Source organism: Priapulus caudatus, unplaced genomic scaffold (assembly GCF_000485595.1).
Source record: "Priapulus caudatus unplaced genomic scaffold, Priapulus_caudatus-5.0.1 Scaffold14, whole genome shotgun sequence".
Lineage (NCBI taxonomy): Eukaryota > Metazoa > Priapulida > Priapulimorpha > Priapulimorphida > Priapulidae > Priapulus > Priapulus caudatus.
In genome coordinates, this window is record NW_014577075.1 from 954961 (window position 1) to 978936 (window position 23976).

The 23976-nt window shown below is 40.6% G+C and overlaps 3 protein-coding genes across 5 annotated transcripts in view; 1 reads left to right on the top strand and 2 right to left on the bottom strand.

Annotated features, from left to right (window-relative positions):
• The window catches only part of LOC106809366 (blastula protease 10-like), a 13053-nt gene extending 3933 nt beyond the window's left edge, over window positions 1–9120 (bottom strand). The window contains exons 1-12 of one of the 2 annotated variants that reach the window (XM_014812441.1): window positions 9026–9120; window positions 8141–8343; window positions 7292–7413; window positions 6734–6831; window positions 5708–6021; window positions 5325–5454; window positions 5062–5131; window positions 4043–4246; window positions 3774–3903; window positions 3418–3540; window positions 2813–2919; window positions 2192–2337 (exon numbers count right to left, since the gene is read on the bottom strand). In XM_014812441.1, the coding sequence (XP_014667927.1) occupies window positions 2192–2337; window positions 2813–2919; window positions 3418–3540; window positions 3774–3903; window positions 4043–4246; window positions 5062–5131; window positions 5325–5454; window positions 5708–6021; window positions 6734–6831; window positions 7292–7413; window positions 8141–8255 (1559 nt within the window). In that variant the 5' untranslated portion in view covers window positions 8256–8343; window positions 9026–9120. Of the gene's footprint in view, window positions 1–2191; window positions 2338–2812; window positions 2920–3417; window positions 3541–3773; window positions 3904–4042; window positions 4247–5061; window positions 5132–5324; window positions 5455–5707; window positions 6022–6733; window positions 6832–7291; window positions 7414–8140; window positions 8350–9025 lie in introns of both variants that reach the window. The other variant, XM_014812434.1, reaches the window with a different exon arrangement.
• A 1583-nt stretch (window positions 9121–10703) lies between these two features.
• Window positions 10704–18137, top strand: LOC106809256 (platelet-activating factor acetylhydrolase IB subunit gamma-like). Its single transcript, XM_014812268.1, has 6 exons — window positions 10704–10885; window positions 14053–14142; window positions 14302–14421; window positions 14673–14795; window positions 15779–15906; window positions 16131–18137. The coding sequence occupies exons 1-6, from the start codon at window positions 10820–10822 to the stop codon at window positions 16273–16275; spliced, it is 672 nt and encodes a 223-aa protein (XP_014667754.1). The 5' UTR covers window positions 10704–10819; the 3' UTR covers window positions 16276–18137.
• A 509-nt stretch (window positions 18138–18646) lies between these two features.
• LOC106809241 (nodal modulator 3-like) overlaps window positions 18647–23976 on the bottom strand; it is a 30165-nt gene continuing 24835 nt past the window's right edge. For both annotated transcript variants that reach the window (XM_014812256.1, XM_014812249.1), the window contains exons 19-26: window positions 22653–22865; window positions 21806–21961; window positions 21341–21482; window positions 20738–20938; window positions 20385–20486; window positions 20003–20122; window positions 19680–19775; window positions 18647–19535 (exon numbers count right to left, since the gene is read on the bottom strand). In XM_014812256.1, coding sequence (XP_014667742.1) covers window positions 19392–19535; window positions 19680–19775; window positions 20003–20122; window positions 20385–20486; window positions 20738–20938; window positions 21341–21482; window positions 21806–21961; window positions 22653–22865 — 1174 coding nt within the window. In that variant the 3' untranslated portion in view covers window positions 18647–19391. The remainder of the gene's footprint in view (window positions 19536–19679; window positions 19776–20002; window positions 20123–20384; window positions 20487–20737; window positions 20939–21340; window positions 21483–21805; window positions 21962–22652; window positions 22866–23976) is intronic.

A 23976-nucleotide genomic window follows, 5' to 3' on the forward strand; every position in this document is an offset into this window, starting at 1 on the left:
GGAGATGACATCCCAGGACACTACTTTTACTAAGGAGAGACCATGCAGGACCATACTTTATAACGAGATGACCTATGACCAGACACAACCTATACTAAGGAGATGGACATGGCCAGGACATGACTTGTATAAGGAGATGACCCCAGCCAGGCACTATTGTCTAGGAGATGCCCATGGCCAGGCACTACTCTATTTACTAAGGAGATGACATGCCCGGCACTTTTGTATTAGAGCTGACCATGCTAGGAACACTTATATAGGAGATGGACCTCCCAGGACACTACTATATAGGAGATGACACATGCCAGGACACTAATTATACTAAGGGGAGATGCCATGCCGCGGAATACGAATATACTAAGGAGATGACATGCCGGGACACTTACTATACTAAGAGATGACCATGCCCCATGACACTCTCATACTAAGGAGATGACCCATGCCAGGATTATGTATATAGGAGATGACCCCTGCCCAGCAATTATACTAACGAGATGACCCATGCCCAGGACAGTGATGTATACTAAGAGAGATGGGACATGCAGGGACCTCTTGTAATAAGGAGAATGACATGGAGGGACTAACTCTACTAGGATGATGACCAATGCCAGGACCATATATTGACTAAAGAGTGATCAATGCCCGGCCACTTACTTGTCTTAAGGAGATGACCTGGCAGATATTCATATAAGGCAGATGCATGCCAGGCGAATAGCTTATCTAGGATGATGACCATGCCCAGGACACTACTGTACTAAGGATATGATCCATACCCAGGAGATGACCCATGCCCAAGAGGTGACCCATGCCCCCCAGGACACTACTTATCTACGAGATGACCAATGCTCAGGACACTACTTATACTAATTGGAGAGACCATGCCAGGACCATACTTTATATAACGAGGATGACCATGCCCATGACACATTATACTAACGAGATGACCCATTGCCAGGACCTACTTATATAAGAGATTGACCTGCAGGACTATGTAAATAACGGATGACCCATGCAGGACACTATTATATAGGGATGTACCATGCCAGACACAACTTGTCTATGGAGATGACATGCCAGGAACACTTATCATAGATGTGACCATGCAGGACACTATCTACTAAGGATGAGTGACCCATGCCCAGGACATACTACAGTATACTAGGAGCATGACCCATGCCAGACACAAGTTGTATAGGAGTGCAATGGCCAGGACAACTATTATACTAAGAGATGTACCGATGCCCGGAACAATGAGTATACTACGAGATGACCCATGCCCAGGACACTACTATACTACGGTGACCATGCCAGGACGCACTACTTATACTAAGGATGACCGCATGCCCAGGACATACTTGTACGGTAAAGGAGATGACCTGTCCGGACACGGATACATATAGGAGATGACAATGCCAGGACTACTCATACTAAGGAGAGACCCATGCCCCAGCGCAACTATTATACTAAAGAGAGACCCATGCAGGACGATATTGTCTAAGGAGATGACCATGCCGGACATGTATACTAAGGAGATGACATGGCCAGGACATCTAATATAAGGAGCTGACCATGCCAGGACACAACTTGTATAGGGATGACCCGATGCCAGGCACTGACTTCATCAGGAGGATTGACCATGCCCAGGACACTAATTATAATTAAAGAGTGACCCAATGCCCAGGACATACTTGTCTAAGGAGAATGACATGCAGGACACTATCATACTAAGAGATGACCTAATGCCAGGACATATAGTATAAGAGAGATGACCGCATTGCCCAGGACACAACTATGTCTAGGAGGATGACCTGCCGCAGGGCCACTACTTATACTAAGGAGATGACCCATGCCCAGGACACTACTTATACTAAGGAGATGACCCATGCCCAGGACACTACTTATACTAAGGAGATGACCCATGCCCAGGACACTACTTATACTAAGGAGATGAACCATGCCCAGGACACTACTTATACTAAGGAGATGACCCATGCCCAGGAAATGACCCACACCCAGGAGATGAGCCATGCCCAGAAGATAATTATCTGCTAAGGAGATCACCATTTACCAAAACAACCAAGTGCACAAGAGAGGACCACCTACCAAGGAGTTTAAGCTAATATTTTACAAAAGGGACATGCATAGATGGGCTGCTGTGCTAGATAAAAAGCAGCTAAGCTGATAGGCCTACCTATATCCTATGATCTCTGGATTTGTCTTGATCTCACAGCTGTCCAAGCATCCACGCTCAATGATAGGTTCTCTTGTTGTCTTGTTCACGTAATGAATGGTGTCCATGTCAGTTAGCTTCACCGATACATGACTCCCAGGAGGTGACTACGAGTACAGCACAAATAATCTCAAGCATGATTACAACATTGACATACCACATTATGTTGCCCTCTCACTGTGTATGCTGCATAGAATCTTGGAACCTTAGCTATGCCTCATTATCAATGGTATGTTGATGTAAAGAAACCAAGTTTTTATTAAAGGCTAGATAGTGGGTGGTTAGTGTGGGGGGAGAGTGCTGTAAAGTTGTAAACATGCCATTGCATTTTTGCAGCCATTTCAAATGTCTGTCAAATGATGTCTGAGCAATCTGTAGAGGGCACCTGAGAGGAGAAATATTCAATTGACTCGGTCTATATCAATAATATCATGCCTCTCGGGGTGGTATGCTAGGTACCATTACTACATTCTTACGAAAGCTTTTTAAATACTACTTGTAAGCCACTCATCTAGAAATACTGTAAGAATTTATATCGTAATGGCCTTGGTAATATCAGAGAGTACAAGGTTGAGCTCTTACCGACAACAGTAGAGAAGTTTTGGCCTTCTGGCTTTCTGGCTCTAAGCTGATATTCATGGAGCCAATACTGGCACACTCTAGTTGCATGGTATTGCCATGAACAGTTGCTGCAACAGACCGATAAATATCGTTAATGCCTCACATGTGCTGTGGTAGAAGCCAATCATCAATCTCACATCTGCTCACTGAATTATATGAATGATACAATTCCTCTAGCCATGCAGTGACTATAAAGTAATGGGGCCCGGAACCCTCCCTCTCATCTAGTTACTATAAACACTGCACTCAGAGCTATGCCCCACCCCACCTGCTAAGCAGATAGTGAAGCACGTCTGCTAAGAGGATCAAGGAGCAGACTTTTTCAGGGATCAAAATGTTTCTCAATGATCATAGAATTACTGTTTTTTGATATTTATTTGCTGTATTTTCACACCCCTTTCTCTTCACACACAGATTTTGTGACTTCACTATCCCTACTATCCCATGTAGCTACGTAGCTTTTACGTGCGTGCTTGGACCTTGCTCCATTTGTGTAGCATATGTAAGTAATGATTTGATGATACTAATGACCATGGCTGCAGTATTGACAAGGAAACTCAACTTACTGCCAGTAGGTGGCAGCAGGCTCTCGCAGTGCTGCCCAGTGAAATCGGGAGTGCAGATGCAGCGTGTGCAGTCGTTCGGGTGCGGAAATCCTCGCATACAAAGGTTATTCCCAGTGCAGGCACCTGCGTTGGATGAAACTCTTGTTATAATAGTGGCGCAGCATCATCGTTCAATATAATTCCATTTTCACGTATTGTTTTCACATCAGTCGCTCTGGTTGCAATTATTAAAATAAATTAATCAAACGTGGCTGGCTCATGATGGATGACAGCAAAATGATGATTTATATTTTCTTAAAATGTGAGTTTCTGTGGGAGTGCGTGTAAGCGACCATTCACTGCTATATCTCGCCCACCTGCACAGTAAACATTGTTGATGGTTCTGATGTCTATGTATGACAGTCCTTCCTCCTGTCCAATTCTTTGTTTCTCCTTTGGCTGGTCGATTAAGGTCCTCATCGTCGGCAAGTTGTTACTGGTAAAAATCTACCAAACAATTCAACAGTGGCATAGTTTGTTGTGTAATGCGCCGCTATAGTATGAAGAAAGCTTGGGTTACCACTGAAAGTTATAATATAAGACAGGAGTGTAAGTAGAAAATGATAGATAGACATGAATATATTACGTATTGGCCGTAGTGCATAATGCTTCTGTAGTCGTAGGGTAGGTTCAAGTCCAAGACATCCTCCTCATCTGTCTTGATGAAGTTAGGAACTTTGTTGGGCAATACGTTGTTGTAGTCGACGTTGATGTAGGCATCTCTATTAGGTTTATTCTGCTCGTGCTCCTGTCCTAGTGCATGACCAATCTCATGGACAACTATACCTAGCTACGAATGAAGAAAGTTACAGGGAGTGAGAATGAAAGAGATAGGAATGGAGAGGACCATTTTCAGTATCTAGTTAAATAAAATCTCAATGCCCAGTAAGTTAAACAAACATATTGTAAACATTTATCTTGTATTTACTAGTTTCCCAACAATCCAATCCCGTGGCCCCAAAAATAACGTTCCTATACCCTCTATATACGGAGCAACCATTTTTTATATCCTATCGATGACTATGACGTATCTCTGCTATTACAAATGAGTGGGGAAAGTTATCAGGCTGCAGAAGTCGTTATATTGCTTAAGAAAATGATGGGTTTGTTTTAGTTGTTAAAATAAATAATATGCCTACACTACATATAGCATAGCGATATAGTCAATAAAACTAAAATTGTCCAATGTATGCATAACAGAACAAATAAAGCAACAAAAAAGGAAAAGGAAAATATAAAGATCAGTCATATCATTGTCAAAGGTAACAAACATCACACGAATGTGAGAAAGGATGCAGTAGCAGCTGAGCTGACAATATAATGCATGTGGAATTAGGCAACACCCCTGGACCATTTAACCTATTGGAGTGGGGTGGGCGTGGAATATCGCACACCTACAGAATGGATCCGCCCACGCCCCCAGACGGCTCTCAAATGCGTTGAGATCTGCAGCGTGCCGGATGTTATTAGAGGATATAGTTAATTGTTGATTCCCTGGCCAAGCCATGTGACTTGCAAAACTGCTGCAGTGCTTGTTAGTGTAAGCACCGTCACGTACTTGACGTGGGGCCCGAATTTTATCACATCGGTTATTCTCAGACTCACCTCGTCACAATCCTCTCCAATGGATATTATCTGGCCACCTTGTAAAACCTTGCCTACGAACGAGTAGCACCTGGAACAAACCAATGCCAACCGAATTAACAAACCGTGCTTGCGGTGTTCATATGCGAGCACGAGCGCATGCGCTTGCACCGCAAATGAACACTGTCGCAAACACGCACGCAGACGCGTATACGCACGAACGCCCCCGTGCACACGTACACGTGTAGCGTCTATTCATTATACGTTATAAGCCGGATACTCACGCACTACCCTTGATGAACTTCAGATAATAGTCGTCACTGACGGTATCTGCAGTTCTCTCGTCAAACCGAATACATGTATTTTCCTCGTAGTGGTCGATAGCAGCCCGAATAACGGCCTCGGATTCCGCGCCTGCAAATTAGGGTTGCGTCATTCAGTATTGCTTCAGTAAAAGTTGCCGCGGCCATGTCGCTTTGCACGCGACAGTCTGCATTGCGTCAGTTGATAAGCATTGGCTTTCTCTTCCAAGCAACGTGGCGTTCTGAATACCACGACGCTGTAGTGTTTAATTGAACCAGGGGTCAATAATGACCAAAAAAATTACGTTTGTGACAAATGACGTCTATGGGTTAATTTTCTCACAAATTTATGAAAGTGTGCTCACTGTGGTCGGCTATGACGAACTGTATCGGTTTGTTAAGCGGCCAGCGTATGGTCGCTTCTGATACTACAGTCGACCGGCTGTTCCGCCGCCTCTGCGAGCGGCTACCCTGCTGTCTGGAGCCACCGCTCGCAACATTGGTCACAGCGTCACTTGCGCCGGTTACCGTCCTGCTATTGCCCGTCCCTCGTGCGTTAAGCTTCTTGCGCCGTACTTTCTCGAAAGATTTCGTAAACCTGTCGATCAATTCCTCAGTGGCTGCCACGTCCCCGAATAGCCCATCCCAGTCATCGGCCGTGGGGGTTTTCTGAAAGGTACTATATACATCATATCAGGAGCGTATAATGACAAAATATTATAGCGCATTTGTAATTATACGCTCCTGATCATATATATGTATATACATGCGTGCGTGCAAGCGCGCGTGTCTGCCTGCGTGCGTTCGCGCGCGCGCGTACGTGTGAGCGCACGTGTGCGTTAGTGCATGCGTGCATATGCGTGTGTGCCTTCTCCATGCCTGTATGTATTTATGTATTTACAGGCGCGCGGGTGTTTGGCGTATTTCACGCTCTTTTTCACGGCACAGCTTTTGTATACGCTGCGACTGGCTCTCACTCCACGGTGAACCTCGTAGGACAATCTTAAACGTATTATGAGCGCGGCTGCGCGCGTGAGTTTTAAGCAGTATACTATACCTACTATCTCCTTTAACGCCGGCAGGCGCGAACACTGCCGTACAGCTAACTTGCGGGGTTCGTATTCGGGCGGGCGATTGAGAGAAATGAATAAACAGGGAAGGGTTGAAGGTGAGAATATAGATTTAGGACGGAGAGAAGGAGAGAGTGAGGGAGAGAGCGAGAGCGAGAGAAAGAGAGAGAGAGAGAGAGAGAGAAGAGAGAGAGAGAGAGAGAGAGAGAGAGAGAGAGAGAGAGAGAGAGAGAGAGAGAGAGAGAGAGAGAGAAAGCGAGAAAGCGAGAGGGAGAGAGAGGGGGGTGAAAGAGAAGTAATGAGTTCGTTAACCACACTTACGTCCTTGCGTGAAACGTCTGCGCCATGTTGGCAAGTTGGAGCCACTTAGTTTTCATCCTGCCAAACTTTGCAGTACCGAAGCCACCCCTATTCGGGTTCTGTAACGATTGCAACAAGATTAGGAATATGCTATATTATTATTATATATATATAGGCCACCGTGTTCTCTTCGATACACTGCCTCTACGCTGTCGCATGAACACATATAGTCTAGTGACACATATATTCTAGTGACATATACAGTATACCTGTTAACTTGACCCGATATTGCGCGCTAGCGCGCTCGGGCCCAAACGCAGTCGCAAGTGCTTATACATACGTACATATTACACGGGTGCTCACATGCGACAATAACAATGTTCATTATCGGGCGGTCGTAATTTAATTAAGGTCGTTAATTGTTTCGATGTTGGTGGGCGTAGTCGCGGCTATAGATATATTGAGGCGGATCATGCCGCCTCCACATGCGGAATCGCGCGTCTACCGATAATCACTCGTCTCTCGACTAGTGTAAAACTGCGCCTGTGGATACGCAAGACGCAGCTGGTTGACACGTACCACGTTCTTCTTCAGACGACCATTGTCGTCCCTTTCGCCTCTGTTTTCCAACGGATTTCGTCGCCGTGGTGCGTTCGCATCCACGTCATCAAAGTCTATCGCCATGTTGCGTCGGCCACCACCTACAGCGGACCATCACATGATTACTGCTATCTATCGGAGATCTCGGTTGTGTGATCTTTCCTGATCATTATAGTGGTTAATTCAACGGATGCAAATTAAAAGTTATGTTAATCCCCCACTCACTGCCTTGATAATGATAAATTTTCACGCTGCGGAAAATAGACCCTGCTCACCATCGCTAACTGGCAAATAAGAATCACGAATGTGCATTCCGTATCAGTGAGAGATTGCTTTCGTTTTTAACGTGTTTGTGTCGGTTGTCGGTTAATGTTGACGACCAGTGGGATCCTTCTACTTCATGCTAGCTCGCAGAAATGTTAGTGAGGTATGTGGTTTATTAATACTCGGTGTTTATGTAGAGAAAAGAGATAGTGAATAATATAATCATGATGTTAGTTCGGATTATATTAAATTATGTTTATTTACTTATTTATGTAGAATGTTCGGGTAGTAGTAATTAGGCGTGCTCTTAATACATCGAGTAACAACTTAATTAATTCTTTAAATATAATGATTTTAATATTTCACTAAACATGCAGGTATAGAAGTCCATGGTTAGCAAGCGCAAGAAACGTGGCATAAGATGATACAGCTAACTTTGGCAAACGTCTATTCCTAGTTAGATCTGTACTTTCGGGCGCAGAACAGATGAGAGAAACAGCGCGGGTGTTGATAATGATAACTTTCTATGTACGTGTATTCCACGGAAACGGATCTTGTTCGTACCATTATTTTGTGCTCGCCCAGAGCCGGATCCCGTCATGCGTGCGTTCGGGGCGCCTTGAACGCAAACGATCATCAGGGACATGGCCGCCAGCGACAAGTAAACGTACAGCTGCATCGTGCGTGTGAGGTGATCGCAAGGCTATGCGGAGTTCAGCGGTAAATGCGTACAAGCCAAATCAGAATGCGTCCAATCCAGCTGTAGCCTGTAACTATCGTCAGTACGGAATTAAAGTAAGTCTTACAATATACAGATCAGCGACATTAATCCCTCTTTGCACGTTTTATAAATTGTATGTGCGTGCGTGTGCGCGTGCGTATGTATGTATTATATACGCGCGCAATATTGCGCGCGTGCATGCTTTCCTTTTATATTGATACCCGCAGCCAACACATTATATGACAAATAATGAATGTAACAATGACTGCAGGGATGTTTGGGAAGGGATGTTTTGTAGGGAAGGTTGACTGCAGGGATGTTTGTAGCGTAACGGTGCTCGATGCATGCATCCTGCATATTATCATGAACATAATTATACCTATATAGTTATATAATATATAAGTAATATAGTAATATATAATGATAATTATATATATATATATATATATATATATAATATATATATATATATATTATAGAGAGGAGAGAAGAGAAGAGAGAGAGAAGAGAGAGGCAGAGACAGAGAGAGAGAGAGAGAAAGAGATAGATAGATAGATAGATAGATAGATAGATAGATAGATAGATAGATAGATAGATAGATAGATAGATAGATAGATAGATAGATAGATAGATGCTATTCGACGAACACAAGTGGTACGTTATCTAACAAACAATCGACACATATAGTGCAACAGTTTAGCAATTGGAATACTCATATCAAACCTTACCTATCGAACCGGCTTTATGGATTCTTAGACGCAGGTGCGCGCAAGAGCCGGGTCTGATATCTAGAAACGTCGGCGCATACTGGCGCGCTGCGAGCAAGTATATGGTGATACCAGGAACTCATGGGGCGTGGTAGGGTAGTCTTGATTGTCTCATTTCGTGCCACCCGGACCATGACGAATCCGTAATAGCAGTGCCTGTAGTCACATTGACGCGTAGGTACGTTTTATAATATAAGCGTAGTTGGATGATACTAGGATAGCTTCAGGGCATATATCTCAGTGGTAGCCTATAAACATGCGTTTATGATCACTGTACCATTTAGTACCTTTTGTGAGACTAATAGCTGCTGCAATTCTCTCAGAACGTCGTCTCAGGGCAGAGGAAACCGGTCTTTATAATCGATTATGGAGTGAACAAAACCGCATGAATCCCCAGTGCGGAATCTCAACTATGCTCAGCAATGGATTAAAACATCAAATTGAAAATCCCTGCCGCGATGCTATATAAACTTACTCTGCCTGCGGCCTAATTGTATTCAGTGCCAGTATCTATAATCGTTAAGAAATGCGTAAATAATTGTCTGTTTGTCACGATAACCTTGCAATGGCGCGCGGAGAGTACCTAACAGAGCTAAGCAAAGCAACACTACTATAAAAGAAGAATAGAAGTTAAGCATGCCTTGAGGAACCATGCACGCAATAACGATGCTATTGTCCACAATTCGTGCAGGGTTAATTTCACGCCTGCTAACATTAGAACAAGAAACCAAATCGAATGCAAGAGGATCAAGATAACTGTAGCATTCATGTGCAAGGTATTTATTATTATTATTACCATAAACATATCTATATTATCAAGAGCGTATAAAGTAGGCCCTATATATGCTTCTTAATGCATACTTAAATCGCATACTTATGTTAAACTAAACTTAACTTAACCTGAAGTATGCATACGCGTTTGATATTTATCGCACGTTTCGCGCAACATGCAATCGCACTATCACCTATGCCCTTTCATGGTTTTCGGAAAACGCCAGTGGATATATGGCATACATAGGTATCACGGGTCGGCATGGGCAGTACGGTTTCTTATCATGTTAATTGTGTACGAACAATTTCTCAATAAACAACCAACAAATCAATCAATTGAATAAGATATAACTATATTAAGAGTATATATAATAGATATAATCTCTATTACGTACTCTTGGTACGTGTCATAATGCTGTTTATAAATGACGGCCGTGTTTTTTAAATGTTTTTTATGTTTTCAGATGTTAAAATTTGAGCCTGACATACATAAAATTAAAGTTGACATACGGTACATTTTTCACATATTCAGGATCATTAAATTAGATTAAAACAACATGTCTAAGACATAGTCAAAGTCATAGTCAAAGTCATAGTCATGTCTAAGTCAAAACAACATGTCTAAGACATGTCTTAGACTCCAGATGGATCATCTGTATTGTAAAAACACTGCATTGATTAATCCTAATTGTCGCAAAGCCATTGTAATCAACAGAAGTATGTTGAACCAAATCTATTTGCTTATGTATAATATATGTGTGCCTTTCACTGTAAATATTGATGACCACAAATATTATGATGCGTGCGAGCAGTAAAAACTGTTGTTTATGTACGGTCGGCGGCTGGTCATGAAGTTAACGAATGTGAGAGTACACTCCGAAGCGTGTAGTTGCTGTTTCTTTTTTCCATCTATGGTTTTTCTCAGTCTCTTGCAGTGAATAATTTCTACACACCTTGATTAACTGGTGTTAAAGAAGAATTACCATGAATCCAGCTGCCACAGCAACTGAAGTAGAAGATATCCATGAAGATAGACGATGGATTGATATTGTAAATTCCTGATTGAATAATAATACTAATAGTAATAGTAATAGTTAGTCACAGTGAGTCTGACAGTGTCACTGTCAGTGTTACTCACACTCACGCTCATATACTCATTAGGGTCTATCATCTATGTCCCCCCGGAAAAGACTAATCCCAGGGCACTCTGTGAGGGCGAGCCCACCATGTAGGGGTGGTCGGGTAGGGTATGGTTAGTGTTTAGGTTAGGGTTAGAGTTAGGCCTACCCTACCCGACTACCCCTACACTTTGGGCTCACCCTCACAGAGTTCCCGGGGATTAGTCTTACCCATGTCCCCAGGGTACTGCCAGAACGTACCCTAGCTGGGTACCCTGGTAACTATCTTCGTAACCGAGCTGTGTCACGCGAAATCACACAAAGCCTAACGAAATTCTCGCGTTCGCTCCCGTTGCGCAGTTTATGTAAATTGCTGCAAGTACAAGGCTATAGGCGGCGAATTGCATTTTGGGAAACTACCACGCGGCTTTCCAACTCCCGTACGAGCCTCTCAAAGCCACCAGTGGAGCGTTGCAAAAACGTTGCAGCGTTGCGGCGCAAAAATGAGGTCACAATAAGTGCCGGTGGGTGTTTCCTGATTCCGACAGCCATTTACATAAACTGCGCAACGGGAGCGAACGCGAGAATTTCGTCAGGCTTTGTGTGATTTCGCGTGACACAGCTCGGTTACAAACACAGACAGTATGTTTTTGTAACAAGTGTTAGTGTTCTTCAAATAGAAACAAAGATGGAGTAGATTGGTTGAATATTTGTGTTGTATTCGTATAATATCAAGCGAGCGTCGAGCGAATTTTGGCAGCACGCTTTCCTACCTGCTATATATTTGTGTCAGTGTGCAGCGGCAGCCAGCGTTTGTTGCAGATGAGCATTTGGACGGCATTTGCAGGAAATTGTCGGCAATAATAGGTGAAAGAGAGTATAGAAACAAATTAAGACTGGTAGTAAATAGATTTCGTATTTATTTAGCATTATATTTTATTGAAACGCTCCAAGTGCCTGTGGTGTTACTTTCTCAGTTTCTGAGTGGCGGTGTTGTGCCTGTAGTGTAATGTTATTGTTAGTTAAAATGTTGACAATGTCACTTTTCCTACTCATAACCTATTTCCCATGGCGTATCATGTTCGAAATTAGAGCCAATTACGTATACTTAGTTTTACAATTTTTGACACCCTGAGTGACACAGTCGGTTTAAGCTCGGTTGGCCTACTCCCATTTCGCCTACTGCGAAATTACCATTTCGTTTATAGCAAAATCCCCAGTTGGTCTACACCCTTTTCGCCTACTCCAAATTTGTCTACACTAAAAATCTACCCCATTCCCATTTTGTCTACTATTAATTTGTTCACTATATAGTCATTTTTAAATGTAAAATATGGTTTTGATTGGCATACATAGGCTACAGGAACCAAAAGACAACTTGTCAACTTGACAAAAATAGGAAATACGGTAGCATGAAAATGTACCAAATTCTAATATAGTCTACTCTCAAATTGTTTAATAAATAGACATATATATTAGGGCTGTAACGATCTACCAAAATCGAATCGGATTGCGATTCTCATCCCTCGATCCGATCCTTGATATTTTTCCCCGTATTTTCGATTCCACTTCGATACTACTTTTTTCCTCCAATAGATGGCGGCACTACGCTATATACTGTGGCGTGTTACCAGTGCTCTGGTGTTACTCACCAATGGCAATGTTACTCAGCGGCTGTGCAGTGTATATATACTCTCTAGACTCTCTAGTCTATTCACCATTTAGTATTCATTGGCAATTTCTAATAATTTATTATTGCAAAATAATGAAAATATAAAAAATAAAATAACATTTCAATATTTTGGGAATCGAATCGAGAGGCTAATATCGAGAACCGGGTCGAATCGAGAGGCTTGTGTATCGTTACAGCCCTAATATATATGATGTCAAATATTACTTTTGAGTGGCATCCACACAATATTTCTTGTATAGTGGCATCGACACTAATTTCTCCCAGTATTGTTGGCTTTGTGTTAAGCCAGTTTACCGTTAAGCCATTCACACCTTTAACTAGTTGGTTACCGACTAGTTATTGTCCTAGAGTCACGTCACATGAAAGGCATGATATCATAGGCCTACCTCTTAACAAGTGTCATCGTATTAAGTCACTCACACCTTTGAGTAGTTAGTCTCATGGTGTCCCACCTACATGTGCACCACATTACCTATTCTGCGAGTAGACGAAATGGGAGTAGGCAAAATGGGAATATTACCCATTTTGATAGTAGACGAAATGGGAGTAGGGCAACTGCAGGGTTCGAAATTAATGCTAGCACACTCGCAAAATGCGAGTGGATTTCCGAAATTGCGAGTAGAAAATATAAGCACTTGCATTTTTGTGCGAGTGACATATAATCTGTTGTGATGACTATCAAAATCCAACATCCCATATCCAGGCATTTTAAAAGTAACATGTTGTCAACATAAGTTATAATGGAATTAGACAAACTAATTTCTGCAAAATTATAAACACGTACTGTCTACAAACTGAGTAAGGATTATAAACCTCGCGCGATCAGCCGCTACCATGAACCTTGCCACAGCCGCTATTCTATCTTCACGCTTTGTAGCCTGGTTTAATAAAGTCATTTCAACATTATATAACATTTATAAAGTAACTAAAAAGATAACATTTTTAATGAAAGTGTTAGCATATTATACACTACAAAAATAATTATATTAAAAATGCGAGAGTGTTTCGGATTTTGCGAGTAGAAATTTGACCCACTCGCAAAACATTGCGAGTGGTTTCAAAACCTAAATTCTACCCCTGCAACTTGGATGTTACCACACAGTCACAGGCTTCACTACGCTAGTCTACAGTAAAATTGTTTCCAGCACACGACACTAGTGCCAACTAATGTCTAGTAATGCATCATTGCAGAAATTTTGTGCTTAGTTTGGGTCCCACCACTGAGGTACCACATCATACAGTATACAGTTTTTCCTAACCCCTAAAAATCCTGGAATCTGAAAAAAAATTTACCCCTAAAGGTTTTGACCAAGAAATGCTCGACCAATATATATCTATACCCATGTAGTTAGAACAGGTTTCATTTGATTGTGAGTATTTGATCATGCTCGGTGATGTTTTTTTAGCACCAGCGGTATGTAGGAGAGGCAAATGACAAGGAGCCTGAAGTCGTCTTTATTGGCGATTCTCTCATTCAAAGTTTGGAGCAATCCGAGGTTTGTAAATTTAACGTTGTAGCCAATAATCATGTGTGAATTGCATACTATAAAACTATAAAATTTAACCTGATAATTACTAGTTTTGCGCATTGCTGTGTAGGGTATATAAAAACGTTATCGATTGTAATGTGCTGTTATTTAACCTTTATGTTGCAGATATGGGAAAAAAAGATTTCACAGTTTCATTGCCTAAATTTTGGCATTGGTGGTGATACAACGCAAAATGTTCTGTGGAGGCTAGAGAATGGCGAGTTAGACTTCACAACACCCCCAAAGGTAAATTCAAAACACATTTACTGTTCCAATATACAAGGGACTGCTCCGTTCATCATTATGCAATGCAGTTGCCAAACCAAACAATGGTTTAATTGTTTTGTAATTTATCAATGATCACATACGTATTGCATGTGTTGAACTTAGTTGATCAGGTTTTCATTTCCATCCCAAAATGGCACAAGTAAACCATATTGGCTAGTAGTAGTACGTGAAACCTATTTTTATCAACTTGTAATTCTTTTTCTTGTTAGGTGATCATTCTCTTGTGTGGTACTAACAATCATGGCCACACACCTGAGCAAGTGGTCGCAGGTTTGGAAGCCATTCTAAGGCTAATCTCAGAGAAACAGCCCCAGGCTGCGATCATCATTCTAGTGAGTGCTAGAGATTGTTAAGTTGGTACCGATGTTTAAGTTGGTTCTCATTGTATATATGTTGAGTTCGTTTGAATTCAATACATTGTATAGCCTTTGCCGCACCAGTCTTTTCTTGAAAACATGAAAGTCCTTGTTCTGCTAGTGCTGCAGCTGCAGCATCAGTGGTCATACAGTTCATAAGCAGAGTATCTTGCTGGCATAATCAGTTACTTTAAACCAGCATAAATGGCACTTGCATCTTGCTCCAAAAAGAATACAGTGCCATGTGCAATGATGTATGTTGCACAGAATATGTCACCGCCTCAAAATGTAATGTATCAGGCGTATAAACGATATGTGATAGAACTTGATTCACAGACAATTATGCATAATTTCATTATGGGATAGTAGTAGACATAGCGGAGGGCAATGATGTATGTTGCACAGAATATGTCACCGCCTTAAAATGTAATGTATCAGGCGTATAAACGATATGTGATGGAACTTGATTCACAGAAAATTATGCATAATTTCATTATGGGATAGCAGTAGACGTAGCGGAGCTTCCATTCATTGGAGTCTCTCTCTCCCTCTCTCCCTATTGCTCTTCCTCTTCCCCTCTGCTCCTCTCTCTCTCTCTCTATCTCGCGGTCTCACAGTCTTGGAGTCTTTCTTTCTCCCTTTGTCAACCTCTAATACTTGGTATGTCAGCCTTGGATACACAAGCGTAAGAACCCAACAGCCAATCATTATCTTGTCCTGTTCAAAGCAATACAATAATTGTGTACTCACTTCTAAATAAGTCCGTGTCATTGTCGCGTTATCAGTACATTAGCCCCGTGCTCAACTACCCGATGCTAAGATCAAATTTATCCTATTCAATCTTTGTTAACATTGGCAAATTTTGTCGAAATTGGTAATGTAAAATGGTAAATTATTTATGTTTATATTGCATGTACACAAGTTATTCAATTCAATCTATAATTTCTGGTGTGTTGCAGACCATTCCTCCACGAGGACACAAGCCGAATCCAGTTAGAGAAAAGAATGCTCAAATTAATTCTCTACTTCATGGGGTGGTTCCTAATTTTCCAAAAGCTCAGCTGTTTGACATAGACAAAGCTGCCAGGTAATACTCCGTTAGTGTGTTACATAGATAACTATGTCACTAAAATGTATGTATATTTTAATATTCCTAATTGTATTCCATCTTCCTATGTTCGGTTCTCATTTTCCTACGCATTGGTCTGTTGCCTAGGTAATACTTTTTGTTTATACAATTAGCAGGCACATGATACGTTTCTTGTATTTCCTCGTACGTGCATCACGTCATTGTTTTTCATTTGATTTTAGATTCGTGCAGTCTGATGGAACTATCAATCACCATGACATGTATGACTACCTACACCTTACAAAAATTGGCTACTGGAAAGCATTTGAACCTGTCTATGAACTTCTTGAGCAGATTCTTATAACAGACAAAGTTGATGAGAAATAGGATGCAAGTCTCGTATCAACCTGGAATAATATGTGTTAACTGATTTGTGATGAAATCTCTTATAGCTACTCCAATTTCTCTTCAGTTCGTCCATGGCCAGCTGTGGGCACACCACAAACATACTTGCCAAGTATAGGAAGACAGTTGTTATCTATAATGATGCCTTCTTTATTAATCGTTTTTCGATGATACATAGACGCGGGTACGTATTCCCAAATGTCACAAAATTTTCACAACTATAAACAAGGTGAGACTGTGTGATAGTTGGCCTGTATCGGAAGTACGATAGACATACAGCCTCCCTGCCTGCAGCTACTTATATAGCAGCGCCAGGTGTGCTGGATGTTCGTTAGTAAGTAGGTGTGTTCTAACTGGCCCATGAATGTTATATTCGCTGCCGTGGTAATGTATCCATCACGCATTTAATATTGCAGGACATCACACTTAAAATCTCAGTGTTATATCAGCAGGACTTTCCCGTGGATTAAATGGTCAGGATTTCTGCCCTATGCATATTTTCGCTAGTGTTGCTCCTAATTTGATGCAAACAAATGGAATAATGTGCATGTCAATTTACTGCATTGTTGTATATATTTGCCATATTTACTGAAGCGTGCTTCTCTGATTCTACTCTATATTCTTCTATCGTCCCTATTCTACATAAGTGTAGTTATTCTGGCAGTGTAACAGAATTAACTGGCCGAGTAAGCTGAAGACAGTACATGTGGCAACCTATCGTAACCAGACCCTCCTTTGGAGAGTTAATCCTATCCAAACGTAGGAATGCAAATATGGACATATATATATATATATATATATATATATATATATATATTAGTTCTCAGCTGAAAATGTGTAAAAAAAATTCCCCATAAGTGCAAGTCATATTACCTTATTAATATGTAATAGTTTGCTGACATTCTGCATGTAATTAATTCCTATTTAGTATAATATATCTGCTGTATATTGTCGTTAAATGCAGTTTAATAATTCCATGTCGGTGGCGCAACATTAAATCACGATTCATGCAGTACCACTGTATTTAACTAAGTATTTTCAGCAATTATAGGCAGTGTCAACACAATTCGGGCATTTGTGGGCTGACGTCGTGTTCTCTCGCGTGTACAATACTTTGTTATTTAGTAGTTTGTATTTGCCGTCGCCATACACATGGTGTACTGCTGCCCACCATATTAATGATTTTGCAACGAAATCTATTTATTATCTGTCAGCATCTAAAATTAATGAAAATGCTGGCTTAACATTCATTAGTCCTGAGTTCGATGATAATGCTAATACCGAAAGATATATTTTTTGTACATTTTTAGTGATGATTTTAGTTTTAGTGGTAGAAAGGATGATGATCTTCCTCGTCTACCCTCAGAGTAGTTCATTATAATTAATTCGTGAAGTAATTATCTCTCATGCAGAATGATATTAATTAGTGCTTTGTGATAATTTGTTCCACTGCACGTGGTAAGAGTGGACAAGCTGTTTGCGTGCTATTATCATGCGTTTGTTTTCGGTTGTAACGTCAGGATTATATTTTTATGAAGAACCAAACCCTTTAGCCTTCACTGTAATTTAAAATGTGCTTATTTTGCGATGACGTTTTTGTGTATAGTAAGTTTGTTTATGTTGTACGTCTGGAGCATACAATGTTATAGTAAGTATTGTATATGGATATTCGTAAATTATAATCAATGGCTGAAGATATAACTGTTCTAAAATCTAGTATCATGTTCATGTGCTGTAAGCTAAACAGGGAGTTCATTATCATGCCTCCAACTATATACACGACAGTTATTTATTGCTTGCTGTAATTTTCCCAACCAATTATAAAATGCTGCTGAGTATGAAGATTTCATTTTTTACTTGGTAATTATTCAGGCTATACATGCTGGAATTTAGCCACCAAATAAGACATAGGGTGGCCCGTCTTAAACGACAATATAGCACGTAATTACACTATAAATTGACGAAAAAACTACGAAGTGTTATTTGAACCATAAGGCAAGCACCCCCAAGAATCATCAGTGTATAGCAAAACTGCACGAGTTTTTCAGTCTAATCACAGTAATGTTTTCACTTCTATTCCTGGTTGTCAATGGACATATAAACCTAGGGGTTGTTCATCTAGTTTTTCTTTTACAATACAATCCATGTAAATCTACATCGACAGACGGCACACGTTGGTTTGTGGCATCCCCCCTGAATCGGTACTAATAATATTATAGCTACGCATTTTCGCAGAAAAATACTGCATCACAACCAGAACCACGCATGATTTTTTGTGTTAATTTCTTGTCCTGCTGCCTATCAACTAAATTGTGATGTAACATAATATTCTACAGAGAGCATCATAGACATGTTTAGAAACAACAAATGATTACATTTTATTTTAGAAGTATCACTTTACAACGAGAAAAACAAGGTGTATCTTTGTATGTGCATTAATATTACCATAGGTAACAGTTGTCAAATCGTATTGACATCTTAAACCTAATCTTAATTCACCATACACTTACAGTGGAATAACACTTATAGAATTAACATACGGGTACTGCACCTAACCTGCAAAACCATACTTACACTCAGTTCAGCATAGGAATACATGCTTCTTTTCATAATTATGAACATTCTGTGAGCAATATCAATGCATGAAAAATGCAATAGAAAGTTATTCAGATATGACAGCTGGCATCAATCTATCAGCACATCACTGTAAAGGTTGCTGTACATGATCGTACAAGTATATATGACGTTTAGCAGCGCGTGTAGCACCTCAACAACAGCCTTCCTCAACAACAATTGCTGATAGCAGTATAACCCCACAAGTCCTCATACAATACCAATTATACCAGACTCGGAAAGGAACCACCGAATAAAATTTTCTCCAGGTAGATATATTTTATTGGTTATGCACTATGTGCATGCAACTGATCATTGGTGCCATCAAGTTCTACACTGAATACATTCCAATTAAACACATTGAGTAGGTATATGGAGCTAGCAAACAGCTGGGGCTATCACACACATATAACTGTAACGTTCATTGTACACACACACACTACTATGGTTTCTTACTAGAGTAAAAGAAAGCTGCCAAATAATAGTTACGCTTTCCGGATTTTTCTCTTGCTCGGTGGCTGCATTGTCGTGGGCTCTGCTGTGGGCTGGAAAATGACTTCACTAGAGGTAGCTGCTGGGTTCATGAGACCTCTGGCAGATGTTCCAAGCTGTGAAAATGCTGGTAACAGCTGCAATTAAGAGTATTGCAACAATAAATGCAAAATCATAGAAAATAAAAACAAATGGTAAAACTGAATTGAGAACAGATATTTTTGTGTGTTTTTAGACAATAATCATTGATGTATTGTCAGCATATATAATCACCAGCATACCTTTGTGTAATTAAAGCCAACAACACACAGCATTATTGTCACTAACAAGGCCATGTAGTTTCCATGTGCTGCCACATCTTGTTCCACTTTCTTCGGCTATAACCAAATTGAAAACCTTCATGTAAGCAGATATAGAGAACCAACGAAACGACTTAAGTAAGAGAATCAATATAATCGTTTATTAATCACTATGTATACACTGTCATTAGTAAACAACAAGAGATTATTTCAATTTCACAGGTGCACTACAAACATCAAGACTTGAGCTTCCTCCTGATATGGTGACTGTATTTTCACACATTTATGATGACTATTTTCCATACCTTAGGATTGAATGGTAAAGCAATGTGTGCAAGGGCTTCACTGGCCGTGAAGGTCTCTTCAGGTAGCTGATACTCGTTCATATTCTTTGCCAAGTCACTCACGAGCCGCACTGTATACACCTGAAAAGATACATGCCTCACAAAATCAGATCATGATGCGACACCTTAGTGGTTTCAACCTTTGACAAAACTGCAGCATCATGAAAGACAGTAGCTAACAAGGGGAGAAGGAAGCTTAATAATACTGCGATCGGCTACGGTAGCTCGCACCACAAGTCTGCACAGGGGTATTAGTGAATTCCACTGTGTTAGGGTGTGGTGAGTCATTCTGTCATGCCGTATATTGCAATATCACTGCAGCTACAGCCAGGATATGACTTACTGTATTGTCTATAGGCAGTGTGGGTAGATAGATGAAATTTGTCGATACCAACTGTGTGCTATAAACTGGGTTGTCAGGATCTGAATCCTTGTACAGCTTCACCTAAACAAGAAAACATGTTTTGTCATTATTATACATTTACTATCCGCTAGTAGACAATTTCATTTTGAGATGAATCCAAAATTACCAATGTGTTAGTTTCAACAACTGCTTTGTTGTCTTTATCAAACTTCATAGTCAATTGCTTGAACTCGTCAGAGATGAGAACTGTGTAGGGACGTTAGCAGACATTTCTGCGACCTTTTGGATGACTATCAAACAAAACTGAGATGCAATCGATTCCAACAGCAGACCTTAAGACCTTGCCAGTACTCCTGGGCAGCAATGACGTGCACTGTCACATCCATTTGGGTAAGGGGTCGGAACACAATCAGGTTAACATCATGTAGATCAGTCTTGACTGCACGCACTTCGCGGAATGCTGGAGTTGACCGATGAATATGCGTGTTCACATTTTCACCAGACTTGATACGCAAGTGGTAGATGCATTGTGGCTGCGAAACAAAAGTTTATGTGCTAAGCCAACAGACTAAACAGCTGTGATACTGCACAAGGGCAAAAACTAACTAAAGCCATCATGGTAACTGATAACATATTTCTCTTCTGTTACTGATAATTTTAACTAAATTTAAATTGCTCTGCATTTGGTTTTATATCTTACATTATTTCTATAATGATCCATTGGACAGAACTGTAGCATATAGATCTTGATATAGATATCAATAATAAAGGGGAAATTAATGAGGAGAATAAAACATACTAGCAGTCTGAATACTTAAGAGGATTGCTAAGAACCTTTACAATTATTTTAATTAGGCGAGTATAGCTGGAAATACTTTAGATACCCTTCTAATTTAGTTGGGTACAGACATTTTTGTCCGTTTGCCGCCGCTTACCATAAGGCCTCTAATCCTGTAACCTCCGTTGGCCTCACTTGTGCATTCCTCTTGGTACTGCTTACAGTCACCTGTACCAACAGCTTCTACGAAAATGTTTGCTTCCGCCTCTCCACTTAGAGACAAGACATATCCATAGCAACTGAAAACAAAACGGCTCTCGTTTTATACAACTATGGTATGTTTTTTTAAAGTATTACTTGATTGCAGTTAGTTCTGTAATTCTATTGTATAATCTAATAGACTATCAAAACCATATTTGATAGAACCACTCTAATATATAAAACCTAAAGTAAGGATTTCTTCTACAGTGTTTTTAGTGCAAGATGTACCTGACATCGTTACAGCATTGCACCAGATTGCAAAATACGTAACCATCACTCACAATTTTGCAGAAATCAAATTCATAATTGTAGGTAAAAAATGACACGACATGCTAAATTTATAATAATGTGCTGAACAGACCTAAAAGCAATTCGCACGGCTAGAACTTTCAAGTCGACATTTGACCCTTCTGCAACTTCTATCATTTGGGACGGTGGTTCAAAACTGTATTCTTTCATAACAGGCCTGAGGAAGTACTGGCCTGGGGAGAGTCCACTAAACAGCAATGTCCCATTCCTAAAACATAGACAAAATAGATGATATTCTTCCTATAGTATACTTGTTAACTGTTAAATATGCTTTCTTGTGCGCTATATTATTGTAGATAAAAATATACACGGAATGTTCTACAAATTATAAACGTCGTTTGTTACGTCCAATTAATCTGGTGACAATATATGTAAGTACTAATAAAGTAAGATCTAAATAAAAAATAAAAATGATCAGACAAAATAAAAATTGTGATAAATAGCAGATAAATATACATTACACAAATTGTACAGGTGTAAATTTCCCAATGCCACAGGCCTAAACCTAAGCATATGTTGGGCAAGTGGCTGGAAGTAACTCAACTATCTGCAACTGGTTTTACAGAGTGCTATGTCAAAACTTTACCAGCGACAAGGAAATAAATGAAATTGTGTTCAATTGAACGACATAAAAATGAAATACTAACAATAATCTACTAACAGTGACAACCAGCTAATTGCACACATAGATAGCTCAATCACAGAATATGTTCTACTATTTAACCTGGGATATTTTTTATTTTCCAAGGCCACAGGTCAAAAAACTGGCATCCTATTTTGTGCTCATAGTTGCTTCTGCATTCTCCCAGATGCCAAAAACCCAATTGTTCACAGTTGCATTTAATCGCACACCTAACATACGCTAGGCTTTATGTTAAAATTTGCTAAATAGTTCTTACTCCATTGTGACTCGGTTGCTCCTGAATTTCCCACCACTGAGTGACAGCAGCACTCCCTGTAGAGGGACATTGGATTCGTCTACTACCTTGATAACGATCTGTGCCAACTTGAAGGCTTTGAAGTTACCAGAGTTATTCTCTATTTCTGTGATGATATAACCAGGCTTGTGGGCTTGTATGATATATGCTGCATCCTTATGAAGTGGTCCCACCCTATGCAACAAACAATGGAATTCCACACTTGACTTTATCTACCAACAATAACAAAAAACAAGTGCCGCAGAGCGACAGCGCTCACCTGATGGCAGGTGTTCTGATGCTAAACTCACTGGCAAACGAATGAAGAGCACCCTCCCATCACCGCGTTCGCGCTCAGAGCATATATCTAGGATACTACTAATACAGATCTAAAATCTATGATAGCTAGGCATTGCTATACCGGTAGTACAGTAATAAATATACAGCTGTGTAACTTTAATGACTTCGCTATATTAACATGTTATCATGGATATGCGTCGAGCGCGAGCGTAGTGGTGGTGGTGGGGAAAGAGTGGGGGGAGGGGGCGGGTGGAGGGGGCTCTAATAGCAAAAGCAGTTGCCGCGAGATGGCGCGTGTAAGTGTCATCAATAATCAAAGATGGCATCACCCTTCGTGCGTGATAACCTCACTCCATTGAGTTGCTGAAATCCAAGTATATTCAGGCAGGCGAGAATTTCGCTCAGCTGTGAGTTAACACATCTGCATTGCAGGTTGCCAGGCAATAATTATGATTAGAATAGTGCCAGTTCACCCCCATGCATGCGTAATGGGCTTCCCCCATGTTTTTGCCTACCCACGCGAGCATTCAGGGTTCATTACAGTGTGCTAATACAGGGTGCTACTCAGGGTGCTAATACAGACTGCTTTAGAAAATAATATGATTTAAGGAGCGTAAACCTTGTTCAGCAAACATTTGCCTTTGCAATTGAACTGTGCAACTGTAGCCTCACATCCACAATAGCAAAAGCAGTTCAGTCCTTTGTTAACAGTCAACAAATCCATGTTTAACCCTCCTCTTGAGGGTCAAAAAGTTATCCGACACTTACTCTTCGCATGTCAGCAGAAAGTACATTTCATGGTCCTTTCAATAAAGCCATAAAAATGCTAGGTCACCGCTGAAACAAAAAAGTTTTTCAATCGCTTCGTCAGACCATGTCCTCAGAAAATGTCTAAAATCTGCCCTGTGCCACATTGACCTTTGACCTCCAGCTTCGGCATCCCAACTCGTTTTCAGATTACCCCCACCCCCACGTCCCGAATATCGTGCCCGTACATCGAGCCGTT

Bases quoted from the DNA above. Each gene is read 5' to 3' on its own strand.
- LOC106809256 (XM_014812268.1), top strand. From the start codon at position 10,820: ATGAATCCAGCTGCCACAGCAACTGAAGTAGAAGATATCCATGAAGAT. The intron at 14,796-15,778 runs GTGAGTGCTAGA...GGTGTGTTGCAG, and splicing joins AGGCTGCGATCATCATTCTA to ACCATTCCTCCACGAGGACA. The intron at 15,907-16,130 runs GTAATACTCCGT...ATTTGATTTTAG, and splicing joins GACATAGACAAAGCTGCCAG to ATTCGTGCAGTCTGATGGAA.